Source organism: Bidens hawaiensis, unplaced genomic scaffold (assembly GCF_021521415.1).
Source record: "Bidens hawaiensis isolate Kalapana, Puna unplaced genomic scaffold, B.hawaiensis_p1.1 tig00010926_1, whole genome shotgun sequence".
Taxonomy (NCBI): Eukaryota; Viridiplantae; Streptophyta; class Magnoliopsida; order Asterales; family Asteraceae; genus Bidens; species Bidens hawaiensis.
The window spans coordinates 590,928-607,775 of NW_027491844.1; the positions used below are offsets into that span (position 1 = coordinate 590,928).

The 16,848-nt window shown below is 31.0% G+C and overlaps 1 protein-coding gene and 1 pseudogene across 2 annotated transcripts in view; both read right to left on the reverse strand.

Moving 5' to 3' along the window:
• LOC143536770 (vesicle-associated protein 1-2-like) overlaps positions 1-11,395 on the reverse strand; it is a 37,788-nt pseudogene extending 26,393 nt beyond the window's left edge. The window contains exons 1-3 of the transcript XR_013135936.1: positions 11,344-11,395; positions 11,183-11,253; positions 8,685-8,766 (exon numbers count right to left, since the gene is read on the reverse strand). The product of XR_013135936.1 is annotated as a vesicle-associated protein 1-2-like (transcript). The remainder of the gene's footprint in view (positions 1-8,684; positions 8,767-11,182; positions 11,254-11,343) is intronic.
• On the reverse strand, positions 5,629-8,521 carry LOC143536754 (vesicle-associated protein 1-4-like). Its single transcript, XM_077030676.1, has 7 exons — positions 8,497-8,521; positions 8,292-8,407; positions 7,761-7,923; positions 7,586-7,656; positions 7,382-7,463; positions 6,186-6,301; positions 5,629-5,883 (listed from the first exon to the last, which is right to left on the reverse strand). Exons 1-7 carry the CDS (start codon positions 8,519-8,521, stop codon positions 5,629-5,631), a joined length of 828 nt encoding a protein of 275 aa, XP_076886791.1.
• Positions 11,396-16,848: the final 5,453 nt, after the last annotated feature.

The following is a 16,848-nucleotide window of genomic DNA, read 5'->3' on the forward strand; positions in this document are numbered from 1 at the left end:
GTTGACCCGGGTTTCGAACCCAGGTCTGAATTTTATCATTCAATAGAGTTAACCAGTTGGACTAGATGATATATTCATTTAAAGTATCGTTTTTATTAAATATATTAACTTATTCAAAACATTATAAATACATATTAATAACAAAAAACGTGGACCCTGGGTTTCGAACCGGGTATGGCCGTCTATACGTGTGAGCATTAGAGATGGTCAAAAAAACCGGTCCGGGAACCGGTTTGCCGGTTTAAACAGGAAACCGGTTTTTACGAAAACCGGTTTTTTAAAAACCGGTTTGACCGGTTTACAAACCGCCGGTTCGTATTTCAGTTACAAGTTTTAGAGCCAAAACCGGTTAACAAACCGGTTAATGGAAAAACCGGTTTTTTTTAAAACCGGTTATTATGAAAAAAACCGGTTATTAACCGGTTATTTAAAAAAAAAAAACCGGTTAACCGGTTATTAACCGGTTCTAACCGGTTTCTAAACCGGTCCTAACCGGTTAGACCGGTTAGGGTTTTGACATACAAAAACCGGTTATTAACCGGTCCGGTTATTAACCGAACCGGTTTTTTTTCGGGCCAAAAAAAACCGGTCCGGTTAATAACCGAACCGGTTTTTTTAAAAAAAACCGATTTGTGCACCTCTAGTGAGCATTAACCACTGGACCAAGATAACATTCAGTAGATAACATTCAAGAAAACGATTAATTATAAAGAAACATCCCAGTTCATCGTCAAGGTTAAAAACCTAGGTTTTTGATTCTCTGATATGGTTCCATGTTCTATTAAGTTAGGGTTTGATTAATCTGTTGATCGTGAATTATAAGCATATATGTATTACCTCTAATGACGCCGGAATGAAGGAGAATGAACCTGGCCGGAAAAACGATCGGAAACTTCATGGTTATTTCTACTAAGTGTATTTAGATGTTAATTGGTGTTTGGTGTGAGTTTAGGCTTACGGGGTTAACCTATTTATACTATCAATTGGGTCAAATACGAGTTAATTCCAGTGCTTTGATCGCGGCTAGTAATCCGGCGATGATTACGGGTTTTATGGTGATTAGTGGTCGTTATAACATAATTAATATATTAGTTAGTGTATAATTTGGACGTTTATGGTCGTTGATATAATCAAGATGGTCAACTAACGGGTTTTACGGCCAAAATGGACTCTCCGGCGCCGGATTCCGACTACCGGAATCTCATCAGGAAAACGAGGGGAACAGGGGGTGGGTTGGGTTAATTTTGTATAATTATTATAAGTTTGGGTAAATTACAACGCCGGTCCCTCAAATTTCAAGTTTCTTTAAAACAAAAAGAATAATAATGTATTTTCATTTTAAACCTTGAACTTTAATGATATTAGAATTTATGTTGAATATTCATGATTTTGGATAGTTACGCATTAACCCGTAAGGCTCGATTAACGATAAGACTCGGGTTTTTATAAACAAATCAAATATAGTAATAAATGAACAACGTTGAACATTAAACGTCGACAATACTTTATTATTAGTAAATGATGAACAAAAATACATTGAACTATAAACGAGTCGGGAAAACAATGCCGAACGTCAAACAAATCTTGGGAATTTAATAATACCTTTATATATATATATATATATATATATATATATATATATATATATATATATATACTTGAAACAAAAATCCGAAAATTCAAAACGGGTCGGGTTTTCGGGTTTGAAAAGTAACGAATGTTACATTAAGGTCCGCCCAGAAAGCAAATCCAGGATTTGAACATCCACATGATTCAAGACAGACCACAGCGTTGAAACAAGATACCATAAATCGAAGAAGGCGATTGGAAAAGCGAGCCGGAAATCTTCCCAAGGTAACACCCAACTCTCATTGTCTCCAACATATGCAACTTCATACCCCTCACCTTTGAACTTAAAAACAACGAATATACATCATGGGTAAAGTTGTTTACAATTCATTGCACCGTCTTCTAGGTCTTAGAACACATCGTTAAACCTAAAACCACAACCACCGCTTCTATTGATAAAGGCATGCACTAGAGGTCGGCTTCATAGGAACAATTAGATTCGGTTGTTAAATAGTGGCTCTATAGAATAGCATATCAGATAGACCTCAACAGAAAACTGAACAAATCTTTTGTGTTTAACACTTTTAAACAGTGGCTCTATAGAGTTTTGTGTTTAAACAGTGGCTCTATAGAACACATCGTTAAAGTGTTTTTTTTTTACAAAAACAATCCATTTGTGTTTAACACTTTTATGAAATCATTTATCAGATGGACCTCAGTAGAAAACTAAAGAGCAATGACAACAAGTTCTGAGTTTAGTCGTTCCTCATATAAATCCTAATCTTTTTAGTTAAACAGTTTTCAGGTACGCAAATTGATGGATAAGCTATTGAGTTTCTTGAAATCGAAGACAACTGTATATTCTGGGGTTAGCCTTTATAAGAGCATCTACAACAACAAACCCATACAAACCGTCAAATCATCGCCACTTTAAATTCCAATTTTTTTTAAAAACCCAACTTTTTTCCACGACAACAAACACCCACAAAACCCATTAAAAATATTTAAACTATATATATCTATACACACACACACACACACACACACACACACACATATATATATATATATACTAGATTTTATCCTCCGTATTACGGGGTTGTTTTACATTATTCTTTTTAATATTTATATATGTATATTTGGATTTTAATTATTTATTGTAAAAAATTAATAATTAATATACTTGAGGTTTGATGATGAAATGGTTTTATAAATAAATGATATGTTATAATCCGATTTAAAAGCTATCTGGGTTTGGTGATACCCATTTATTTTCTTTATTATAAAATTGTTTCTTAATTATAAATAACATTTTTTTAAAATATTAATAGGATATTAATTTTTAGTATATCCCTATTTTATATGATTTTCATATCAAATATTTGCTGAGATTATTTTTTTAATATAATGAGATGTTATAACCTGTTTAAGAGCTATCTGGATTTGGTGAGACTTTTACTCGTGAATTCGGGTTATATGCGTGAGAAGCCTTTATTTACAAATAAAGCAATCTGATGGCTTGAGAGAATGGTTGTTTTACATTTTCGTTTTTTAATACTTATTTTTTAGATTTTAATTTTCTTTATTGTAAGAAAATTAATAATACACTTAGAGTTTGATGATGAAAGAGTTTCATAAATAAATGATATGTTATTGTTGGGTTTTAACAAGATTATCAAAGTGATAAAATCCCTATTTTACCAAAAACGCAGTGGATATAAGTTTTAAATCTTGTTAATTTGATATGTATAAAACCAATTTTACACATGCAAACCCAAGCCCGGATCCAAATACGAAATACATACTATCAAACACATGCATGTCACTATAAGTCCATGCATGTAAGGATACATTTCAAGAGAACAAATCTGGGTGAAGAAGGAGATGATGAAAGGGCAAGAACTTAAAAGGGAAGATCCTCAAGCTTGCATACCCCAAGCCTCCGACAATACACCACTTCTAGCTAGGATTTTCACTTGAAAAACTTCTCTTCATTGCCTTTGATCTTGGCCGAATCCAAGAGAGAAGAGAGGAAGAGTTGAGAGAGTTTTGTGTCTTGTGTGTAATAGTCTATTGTGTGAGAGAAAGAGAGTTGGGTGAGTTATGAAAGGCACCACCTAAGGCATTCAATCACATCTCTTGCATGAACCCACTAAGTTTGTTATAATAATAAAATAAGACAAGGTGAGAGGGGAGGGGGGGCTTTTCTTTCCTTTCTTGTTTTTATTATTTGCAATGTTTCCAGATATACCATTGTGTAACATAACTTGTATTGTGTCATACATTGTATTGTGTCATACACAATGACACATTATAGGTAACATGCTCAACATATTGTTACTTAACCCTCTTAAACAACAATATGGAATGCTCTTTCTCAAAGCATAAATCATCCATATGATTTATTTATTTCACAAGTACATTTTATTTTGGAACCCCTTTCCAAATAACTCAAGTGTTAATATTCATTTGTTATGATCATATCATATATAAACAAATATTATTGGTGTTTGTCTAGCTTGTTATTAGGTATGACCTGACTTGGATCATGACGTACTAGCCACATCAATAAAAATATGTGTCTTGGGCATAACGAGTCTAACAGTTATAACCCGTTTAAAAGCTATCTGGATTTGGTAACCCATGACCCATTTATGCTTTCTACTATAAAATTGTTTATTAATTATAAATAATATATTTTTCTTTTTAAATTGTATATTAAATTTTAGTATATCCCTATTTTATAGGATTTTCATATCAAATAATTGGTAATATTAATTTTTAATTTAATGAGATGTTATAACCCGTTTAAGAGATATCTGATTTTGGTAAGACCAATGCCCATGAATTTGGGTTAAATCAATAAGAGAACTCCTTAAAATCAAGCAATCTGATGGCTTCCATAAAAGGGGGGAGCGACCACATCGCGACACGTAGGATTTTAGGGGTTTCGTTTATATATATTATAGATATATATAATGCTATGCAGTTAATATTGGCGATATATCGGTGATATATCGCCGATATATCGGTTATCAGACCTCGGGAAAATATCGGTTCAAAATACCGGTCATAATATCGGTCCCGATATTATCGGCGATAATGGCCGATATATCACCGATATTTTGCTCAATAATATCGGTTATATCGCCATTATCTCGATTTGGCCATTTTTATATCCAAAACTTGGAAAGGCTTTCAAAATCCAATTTTCTGGTTTCTTCAATCGTACTTGGCGTCATGTTATCGATAAAATAGCGAACTCTGGCTATTAATTCCGATGGCATTTGGCCGGAAATGAGAAAGGAGAGATCGGCAGAATCTGGAAGGGGGGAAGAAGATGTACAGTGCGTTGGATTTTTTAGGGTTTAATAAACTTTAGGCATTTATCATTTAACCCCTCTCTTTTTCACTAGTTTACATTTAATACCTAAAATTTATATAAACTTTACATAAAAAGTAAGTGTAAAATTAGTTTGTATATTTTAACAATTAACCCCCTTTGCATTCATTAGTTTATATTTGGTCTATAAACTTAAATATATTCATACATAAAAAGTATAAAATAAACATTATATACATATATATAAATTACCAATATATCACTGTGAAAATCGATATCTCGTATATCGGTCATTGACCGATATCCGATATTTTTCCGCATTAACTGCATAGATATAATGTGTGTACGTATATATGTATGCGAGAGGAGAGAGAAAGTGGGGCCACCATGGAGTCCTTATCAAGTCTGTAGACAAGAGCTCTTCTTCACAAACCTCACTCAACAACAATGAGGCTCTTGACCCTCAAGTCCATATGCCACATAGATTCAAACCTTGGAATATGTAGCTTGTTGTGGATGCTCTAACTTATGAGTTATCCAAATCATGTAAATGTGGCGTACCTACTCACAAGCCCGCTCTTGAACTAGGCTTGTATGTAATTCTTACAACCATATTTGTATAAAATGTTTCGGCTAAATACTTCTATAAATGATGAATCATTGTATGATAAATATATATATATATATATATACAAAAATCGTGCCTCTTATCTCGTTTACACAACTTTTTTATCAAGTAAATTCAGAATTTCTTCATCCTTTTGGTTGTTTTGGCCAATTTTGACCCAAAACTGCATGAAGCGCAGCCTTAGTGCCTCAATGCCACTGAAATTTCTCCTATATTTCTCTAACGCATTAAACGATAACACTACTTGCACTCCTTGTGCAAATGTCGAAGTTAACGGGGTAGAAGGAACATATACCGCTTTCAATTTGCACTCTTCCACTACATTCCCCGACTCTTTAGTAAACTGTAACACAAACCATTATAAAATCAACATATACTTCAACAAATCAAAATATTATTACGAGTAAGCATGCTTTTCCTTAATTTATAATTTGAACGTCGTATTAAAACAGTTGTACTAGTTATAATTTGAAGAGAGTATCATCAATATGGACATGTTAGACAAGCACAAATACATATATTGGCATTGTCCTTTTTTCCATGACTTTTCTTTGAATATTTGATTTAGAAAAGATTAGTGGAAGACTACCACATCCAACAAAAAACACGCAAGTATGCAACAATAAAACAGGAGCATGTTCTTACCATTTCACCAGTAATGCCCTTTTTGATATCCTCTTGCGTTGCAATTACACTCCGAATGAGAAACTTGTCGTGACATTGCATGTCAAGAGGAGCCGTCTTCTGAGCTTGCGAATACACTGTGTTAAAACCAAAAATATAACTAACAATAATACTAGTAACAGTTATAAAAAATAAGTAATAGCAATAACATAAATAAAAAAGAAAATATTAAAAATAATAACAATAACCACAATTATATTTGAAATAATTATAAAATAGTAATGACACTACAAACATTAATAGTAATAGTGGCAATTATAATAATAACTAATATAAAATATAATAACAACCGTAATAATCTCCACTTATATGGTCTTTTGAGATACTTAAGTATGATACAAAAACTAAGCCCCATATGTTTCAGGATTAAGAGAATGCTAGTAGGGGGAACATGAACGCAAATTATGAAATTGTAACAGGAGGATGCAAGTTTAGTTAGGAAAGGGAGAAAAACTCTTTTTCGGCTTGATAAATGGGCTTATAAACAACCTTTTACCTTTGTTATTTGCATTAGAAAGGGATAAAAAGGGATATTCCTACTAAATTAAGATTGTTATATTGAAGTGAATAATATTGTATGGAGCTGGACATGGAGATGGCTGAGATCATCATGCTCTTCACAGCAAAAAAAGAGAGCTACTCTTTGTATGTTGTCTCAAATTTTGTATTTTTTTTTTCTTTTGTAATCTTCTCTTTTCTTTGGATCTCTTACTACTTGTGAGTTGCCCTCTTTTTGTTCTTAATATATTGGCCTTTCAAAATAAATATATACTTGTAAATTAGTATTATAAATGCCCATGGCACTTCATTTTAGCTATGTTACTGGTAGCTTAAAATCAATTACAGGATAGATGTGGCTGTTTATTGTAATTATTTATATGCAACTTTAAGATTCAAATTAAATTAAGGGGTTTAAAATAAACAACTTCAAACTCACCATGTGAAAAATGCTTAATGACTCGTTATAATTAGAAAAGCACTCTAGGGCCCAACTAAGAGCATGTATGGATGATTCCCACTACCCGCTAGTTTTGGACTCATGTTTTGAGGGGAAAATAATCGTATTGGAATATTGTTTTACTTTAAGGTTTACAAATGGTATACCACGTAGGATCAAACTCATCAAAGGAAATGTTAAATCAGAAAAAGTATGATACCTATAATTTCACATTTTGATTGAGGCAAAACAACTCCAATGTTGGGACGAACGAAATACTTCTTCGGTTCCGTCGTGTAAAGCTGAATAATTTGTATTAGAATTTCCAAAAATCGAAAAATAATATCGAATTTGATAATCCATAAAGATTAATTTAAAAATCGTGTAAAATTCCGCAATAGATCAAAACACTGCAAAATTTTACCTTGAAAGCCACATGCTTATCGGTCTTATTAGTTAACTGAACTGAGGATGCCATTTGTTTTTCTAATACAACTAATTCATTGGAAAAGAAAAACACTCATCATTTAGGTTTGAATAATGAAAACATATATATAAGTTAGGTTTCTAACTGAGTTACGTGACAGGAATAGACTTACAAGGGAATTTTAGCTCTAAAGGATCTATGCTGACTAGTTTCCTTGATGCATTAGATGGAAACACTTTTTGTGCAATGGCTGAAGTACTTAATGAGCTGCAGGGATGATCATATACCACTCTCAACTTGCACTCTTCCACTACGTTCCGTGAATCCTTAACAAACTGTTACACAAACTAATATTAACTTAGCATATCTAAAATTTATAGTATGCAACAAATTTATCTTCTTTTTTTTTTTTCTGAAATAGAATAATCTCCTGACAACTTTTAATTATTGCTATTGTGTTTTGATATGCATCCAAAATATTTGATATTTAAAAACTTATTATTTAAGAAATTATTCTTTTATATTTGTTTTTATCTTCATAACATGTTTTAAAAAGTATAAAACTTTAATGTTATCATAAAAACGTTCTATCTTTTATTTGTTTATTTTTCTGAATGTAACGTTTATATTTGCCTTTCTGTTTAAAAAATTGTTTTAAGTTATTTTATCAAGCATATGTCTTTTAGGAATAACATGTTCTTACCATTTCACCAGTGATGCCCTTTTTAATAGCTTCTTGCTTTAAGATTGCATTCTGAATGAGAAATTTGTCTTTACATTGAAGGTCAAGAGGAGTTTCCTTTTGAGCTTGTATTGTAACTGCGTTAAAACCAAAACATTAAATAATAATAATAATAGTAATGTAATTAATAATAAAAATGATGATAATAATAATAATAATAAGTAACAAATTCCTTGTCCATGCTCGTTCATTTATAAAACGAACGAGCATAAACAAACAATTTGATCGCTTAACAGTTCATGAATAGTTAGTTGAACGTTTGGTTCATTGAATGGCAGATTTCACACCAGATTTGAATTATTGTTTTGTGGAAAAAAAACATGGCGAAAGCTAAATTAGGAAAGACTGTGGCACCTGTAATTTCACATGTTGATCGAGGCAAAATAACTCCAACGTTGGGACGAACACAATACTTCTTCGGATCTGTAGTCTTAACCTGAATAATTTGCATTGTAATTTCAAAAAAAATAAAATATAAGATGCTAATATACACCACACAAAAGATCCAAAATCAAAATTGAAATCTATGATATATAAACCGCCAAAGATTAATAAAAAAATCAAGAACTACTAGAATTCGATGAACAGATCGCAATGTAATCATAAGAGTTAAGACATTAAACACTAGAAAAGCTTCAAAATTTTACCTTAAAAGCCACATGTTTATCGATCTTATTCGTTAACCGAAGCAACAATTGCGTCTGTTTGTATAATTCAACTAATTATGCAAACGAAAACACAAAAAGAAAAAGAAAAAGAAAAAAACTCATTATTTAGGTTCAAACAATGAAAAGACATGAACAACTTAGGTTTCAAATTAGGTGATGCAATCGGATCGACTTACAAGGGAATTTTAGCTCTAAAGGATCAACACTGACGAGTTTCGTGGATGCATTATATACCACTCTCAATTTGCATTCATGAACTTCATTTTGTGACTCTTTAGTAAACTGTTACACAAACCAATATGGCAATATATGTCAGTATATATGCTTAAACTAATATAAAGAACACTGTGAGCAAATATAAAAAAATAGCAACTTACTTTTCCTTAATTTCTAATTTGATCTTCGTTATTCAAATATATAAAATAGCCTCAGGCTGCCTTTTTAAACCATGGATCACAGTGGCTAATTTAATGTTTTTTTATGGTTATAACCTGTGTTTAAACACTTAATGGTACAAATAAAAATGTAGATTAGTTCACTATAGATCATTACTTAAACCTCAACTATAACCAGGCAAACAAAGAAAAGCATGCAAGTACGTGCGCAACAATAAAACAGGAGCATGTTCTTACCGTTTCAGCAGTGACACCCTTTAGGATTGCTTCTTGGTTTGCAATTACACTCTGAATGAGAAATTTGTCTTGACATTGCATGTTAAGGGGAGTCTCCTTCTGAGCTTTCATTGTTACTGCGTTGAAACCTAAAATAATAATACTATTATTTATAGTCGTAATAGTTAATAAAAAGATAGAAATATTAACAAAAATAGTAATTTTGAGAATACTTATAAAATAACAGCAACAATACAACAACCATACCCAGTATAAATCCCACAAATAGCAAAGTTGTTAGCAGGGTTTGGGAGGATGAGATGTAGACAAACCGTACCTCCATCCCAAAGGATAGAGAGGTTGCTTCCAAAGAGACCCCCAGCTCGAAAACCATATGCATGGGATCAATAATAATAGTGATATTAGTAATGAATACTAAATATGTGTTATAGTAATAATAGTGATATTAGTAATGAATAGATCAATGATAGTGATATTATAATGGAATAGATCAATACTAAATATGTGTTACAGTAATAATAGTGATATTAGTAATGAATACTAAATATGTGTTATAGTAATAATAGTTGTACTAAATATGAAAATAGATCAATAATAATAGTGATATTAGTAAAAAAATACTAAATATGTATTATAAATACTAATTTGAGGATAGGGTATTATAGTAATATATCATTTTTCACTCGGAATTAGGTAAAGAAACGCCCCATATGAAAGAATTATAATCAAAACTCAACGTTTCTCCTAAAGTCCCTAGCCTTAATCCTACGTCTCCAAGAATTCCTATCCTCAACCATGTCCTCGGAGATGTGCAAATCTAGCAAATCATGCTTAATCCTCTCGGCCCAAATTAATTTGGGACGGGCAACATACTTCTTCGTGTTGGTGGTTTTAACCTGAATAATATGCCTTAAAATTTAGAAGTTCCAAAACAAGATCGTGTATACACCCCACCTAATCCATGAAACTCCGAAAATATATAAAAAAATTAAGAAGCAAATTTCCACAATCAGGTCATAATGGTGGTTGAGCTATTACTTTTTCCTATTAGAGTAGTTTTATATGCTCGGGGTTCTCTAAACCTGTTGGTTATGCTCATGTGTCTTTTAACCCCATGTACGAATTTCTTTTTAATATTGGTATCTTATCATTGCAAGAGATAAAGTAAGAGATACAATGAGGTTTTAAGACAATAATGATTTAATAATGACCATGAAAAGGTAATAAAATGTTCGATAACTATTTAGAAATAATAACTGAAATAGTTAATGCGAATTTAAACTGATTCTTCTTATTTCCACATTGTTTCTCAAAAGCAGCATATATAGATTGATGTTTTCTAACTAAGTTAAAAAAACTCAGAGCCGAAGTTAAAAATCTCAAAGGTCAATTGAAAAACCATGACATATGTAACATGTTACACTTGAAAATAAAGAAAGCTTACAGGTTATTTAAAAGTAGGATTAATTAAAGGGGGTATGCGTGTTTGTCTTTGTCGTTCTAATTGTAACGCAATCATACAACATTAAAACCGAAAGCTGCAAATTTTTACCTGGAAAGCCACATGTTGATCGGTCTCATTCGTTAAACGAACCGAGCAATACAACTGTTTATTTAATTCAACTAATCCATGGAACAAAACAAAAAACTCATCTTTAAGATTCAAATAACAACAACATATAAAAATTTAAAACTTAGGTTTGGAATTCTTACAAGGAAACTTGAGTTCCAAAGGATCAGCGCTTAGTAGTGTACCCGTATTCATTCTTCAATCAATATGCAGAATTCGATTCCAAATAAGAAAGGATTGACAAATCGAAAATCTGGTTTGTTGATGAATGTTGTTATCAAATTTTCTGATTTGTATAATAATATTAAATATATATTATGTTATGTCACTATATAAATAAACATAATATTCTAATAGTTGACTTTAGTAGGACAAAAGAGCGTACTTATCAATTTCATTGTTTTAAAGTGGCGTTAAAAATATAAAATAAACGATTAGAAATTTGAATCGGAGTGATCGATGACGCCAAGGCAATTTCATTATCATAAACCTAGTCCTAGACCAAACCTTACAGATTATCAAGACTCAGAGAGATATATTAAAGAAAAATAAATAACTAATTTAATTTAGTTAAATTACCAAGCAGCCCCTGATCCATAAGAACAAACCGAGATTATTTCAACGAAGATAGACATGAAAGTCGTATAAATCTTAAATATATATAAACGAAACCTCCCTATTTTCTCTCTAGTCACCAGATTGTTTTATTTGTAAATAGTGGTTTTCTATGCATTTGACCAAAAATTCACAGGTATAGGTCTCCCTATTTGTAAATAGTGGTTTTCTATGCATTTGACCAAATTCACGGGTATGCATTTGACCAAAAAACTGAATTAAATTAATCATTAAATTGATAAAATTTCAAACTTTAGACTGAAGTAGCAAAAGTATCAAACCACAGGAACAAAAATGACCATTAACTAAAAATAAGTAGGAGAAAGACAAAAATACCCTTTAAATTAACAGCATAGTTGGATGCCGTTAGACAAGGGGGCGTAATTGGCTAATGTTTAAAACTATAAGAACTAAATTGACAAAATTTCAAATTTTGGATTAAAGTGACGAAAGTAGCAAACCACATGGACGAAAATGGTCATTAACTCATGATAAAAACAATAATAAGTGAATGCTCATACATAATATACCATGGCACTTCATATCTTTGCTACTTATCCTGTGACTGTGACTGCGACTGCGACTGCTTATCGTAAGTGTTTATACGTTTATTTGTAGATTTAAATTATATTAAGAAGTTTGAAACAACAAATTCAAATACGTTATGCAAAACTGCTTATTTGACTCATCATACTTGGAAAAGCACTCCAATGGCCTAAATAAGAGCTTGAATGGCTTATTTCACACCAATTTAATTTTGGATTCATGTTTTACCTAAAATTTCACACTAGGATAGTGCTCATGTTACACACGGGTATAACATATATAAAACGTAATATAGATGTATATATTATAAATCTAGTAAATTGCAAATGTCATATTTATATAAAAAAATGATACCTTTACATAAATTATGAGACATTAAATTGTTACTTTAATTCAAATACAAAACCATACAAATACTAACAAAGATAAATAAAAAGTTAAAACATCTTTATAACTTATAACATGAGAACAAAAAACATAAATCGATTAATAGGAATAGATTAAATATCAAATCTATTAACCGTTAGTATAAAAAAATCATGCAGTTAAACCCTAAATCCAATAACAGTGAATTTTGTTCTTCACAAAAATCGATTAAACACTAAAATATAATTCATACCTGATAATTGCAAACGATGAACATATTTGATGTTGTTTGGATTAAGAAACCGACAAATCATGAAGAACCGGTTATAGATGAGGCGAAGAACCTGGTTACAAACGATGTGGAGCGTTATGATTTTTGAACGAAGCATGTGCCTTTTAAAGAATAAACGATAAACAATTTAAACCTAGTAAATTTAATAAGTTTTTTTAATTCTAACAATAATTAGAATAATTAATATCATAATTATATTAATAAGTTACAAAAATATAAAAGTCAATATCATTGATTAAAATTTTATTGTGAATATGTGAAAATTAGATTTATGAAAGGTTGATGACATGGAAGCCTATATGGACAACCTAGGTGAAGAACATGTAGACAAAATTATGTTACTTTAATATATTAGTTAGATGTTGACTGAGGCAAAACAACTTCACCGGTGAGACAACCACGATACTTCTTTGGATCCGTCGTTTTAACCTAAATAATTTGCATCAAAAATAAGATGTTTTTACACCACACCAAAGATCCAAAAATCAAAATTGAAATCCATGATCCATATATAAATCGACAAAGATTAATATAAAAAGATCAAGTACTATAATTCGACTACCAGGTCGCAATGTAATCATACAACACTTGAAAAGCCTGATTCATAAATTTTACCTTGAAAGCGACATGTTTATCGGTGTGATTCGTTAACTTAAGCGAGCATTCCAAGTCTTCATTAATTCAACTAATTAGAAAAACAAAAAGTCATCATTAATTAATTATTAAGATTGAAATAATAGTCAAAACATCTTACTAATATATTAAAGCAAATCAAATTATTGTGGATACATGACATCTTTCTAAAGTGTCCACATAGAATGACACATAAGTTATTTTCAAAATTAAACCCTATTTTTTGAACGACGACTTTCTCAGTATTTAAATCTATGTATTTAATTTGCTATATATACTATTATTATTTTTTAAAATTCCTAAACTAAATTTTCATTAACTCTCTTTTAATGTGATTTTCAAAAGTAAAAAAAAAAACGTTTACTGTTTATTTATTTATTACGTCTTTTAAACTAATTTTGTAAATACTTTATTTTAAAATATTATTATTATAAAGATTGTTTTGATTTGGATAAAACAACTAACATATGTCTAAACTATTAAAAGTCTTTTTTCGAGCGTGTGTATATCTAAATATCCAGAATTTGCGTTATATGAAAATTAGTTAAACTTGACTTAACTCTTGATTTATTTTACCATTTTAAAACTTTAAAGTTATCCTTTTGTACCATTGAATAATTAATATGGGAAAACCACATATGTTATGTACAATGAGATATTTGAAGGTTTTATGAACAATTTTTGTATTTAATCTTTTTTCAAATTTATATATAATGTAATATTTAATTTCATATATGAGAAATTGCTATACATTCCTAAATTATAACATGTATATAAACATCTTTTTTATTGATGTTATATTCTTTATTCAGCCCGTGTATTACACGGGTTATTAACCTAGTATAGTAATAAGGTAGGTTTGAAAGTCTTACAAGGAAACTTAATCTATGAAGGGTGTTATGAACAGTTTGGACAACTCTAGGCCCAACTTTGTGGCCCATCCAAGAAGACTAAAAAGATGATGGATCACTTTGAACGTTAAACGAAACCTAGTCGGATATAACAAGGGAGCTTGGAGAGTGAAGGGGATTATGAAAAATGTTATAAAATGGTCGTCTCTCGTCTTCTCATCTCTCTTTCTTTGAATCTGTTTCTCATCTCCTTCTTGTTATTGTTTGATTTCTCATTGTAATAGTTCTATTGAATCAATCTAATTAACTAGTTATTGCATAATCTGTTCTTTCTCTTTCGTTGTGTCAATTTGAATACACAACAAAGGGTCAATGCTTACGAGTTTTCCTGTACTCATTATTCTCCAATCCAACGCTTAAGTGTCACACAAATTTCATCATCAAATGAAATCAAAAACCCATTTTATTTATTTATTTATCTATATCTATATCTATACTATATATAAAGCATGAGTGAGGACTTCTTAAAATTTAACAGGTACCAAACTTATTGTTTTAAGTACAAACCATAATGCATAAAATTAAGACATTTTAGGGGCAATTTTGTCTTTTAACAAAATTATGTACGATTATTTTAATTTATTAAAAAATAATTACAAGTTTGGTCCTTTAACTTTAATCACATTTTGTAAATTTATAAAATAGTTACATATATACTCCTTATTTTAAACCAACTACCCTCACAATGTTTAAACGCTTATAACTTTTTCAGACTTTAATATTTTTTTAAAAACATTATACCATAAAAACGAGTATTTTATTCTCTTAATTTGAGTATGGTATTGCTATACTTTTTTCATAATAAAAACTTAATGTGTTGCATGATTACCATTAAGGACCGGCAAACGGGTTGGGCGGGTTCGACCGTTAGGGTCATGGGTCTTTTAAGATAAGGTTGGAATGGGCCGATACAAAAAAGGTTAGTTTGGTTGGGTCAGGACGGGTTCGGATCGAAAGGGGTCAACTCAGAACGAACTTCGTGTTAGAACAGTGTTAGGTAGAACAGGTTGCGGGTCAAGAATCGTTCAAGGTTGCGAATCAAGACGCGTTCAATGTAGTGTAACGTGTGCATCGACACCTGATTGCGCGCGTACAGTCGTGAAGCGACGTGCTTACTAACACCGGTTAAGCTTCCAATGTCGCATTACGAGCATATTATCGCCAGGTTGCGCGCGTACTGTTGTGAAGTCACGCACTTACTGGAACGGTAACACCGGTTACGCGTTCGATGTCATGTTTGGGTACATACTCAGCTGCATCACGCAGGCATCCAACTATATGTAACAAAACATATCTAATAAAAAAAATTAAAATGCATTCAATGTTTACAGTCTGGTCTGGTTTCATATGGTCGGTTTCCAGTATAAAACGCGAATCAAACCGTTCGCTACGATTTGAAATTTTTGAAACTGGCCAACTGACCGAAAGTAAAAAAAACCCAGCCATGAAACCAAACTGATGACTAGTTTAACTGATATCAAGGTTTTAAACCGAACTATAAACACTCATAATTGTTACGTGATTAGCAGGGTCCCCGTTCAAACATCCGCTGCATCGCATGGGTACCCGTCTAGTCTATTTAGACTAACACAATACCTAAATTCCAGGCTTAGTTTTGCAAGCATGAAATTATTCAACTCACCAACTAACATAAACAAATAGAAAAAGATAGAAATCATACCTGCCTGGCAATCGATGATCGCTACCCTTTGTTTGATCTCCGGATGATCGAATTCTCTGCGTGGTTTTCACGGTGGCTTTTTGTTTATTAATTAATTATATTATTATTATTAAAATTATTGAAGCCTTCGGCCCTTTGAAATTTTGGGACCCAAAACCAGTCCACCTTATCCCCATTAACAAACCAACCAAACTTAACTTTTCATTAAAAAATTAATTTCTTTCTTTTTCACATACACAACCCAACGAAACTCAAATTTTCACTCTTATTCACAACCCAACAAACAATTTTTTTATTAAATAAATATAAAATATGATTATTTTTAAAATTTTAAAAATAACCTTTTTACCTTTAAAAAATATAATTATTTACTTTAAATAGAAAATACATAAATTAAATTAATGTCTATACTCTATAAATAAAGAATTTTTTTTTCAATTTTGTACTTTTATTATATATTTTTTTAATCCTATAAAATTAAAATTTTGGGATTTTTATATATTTCCCCTTCCTAAACCTTTGAAATTACATATTTCCCCAAAATACAAGTTTTTAATGCAAAATGTACAATGCTTTTTAAGCATGGTTTGAGAAAATATGTAAT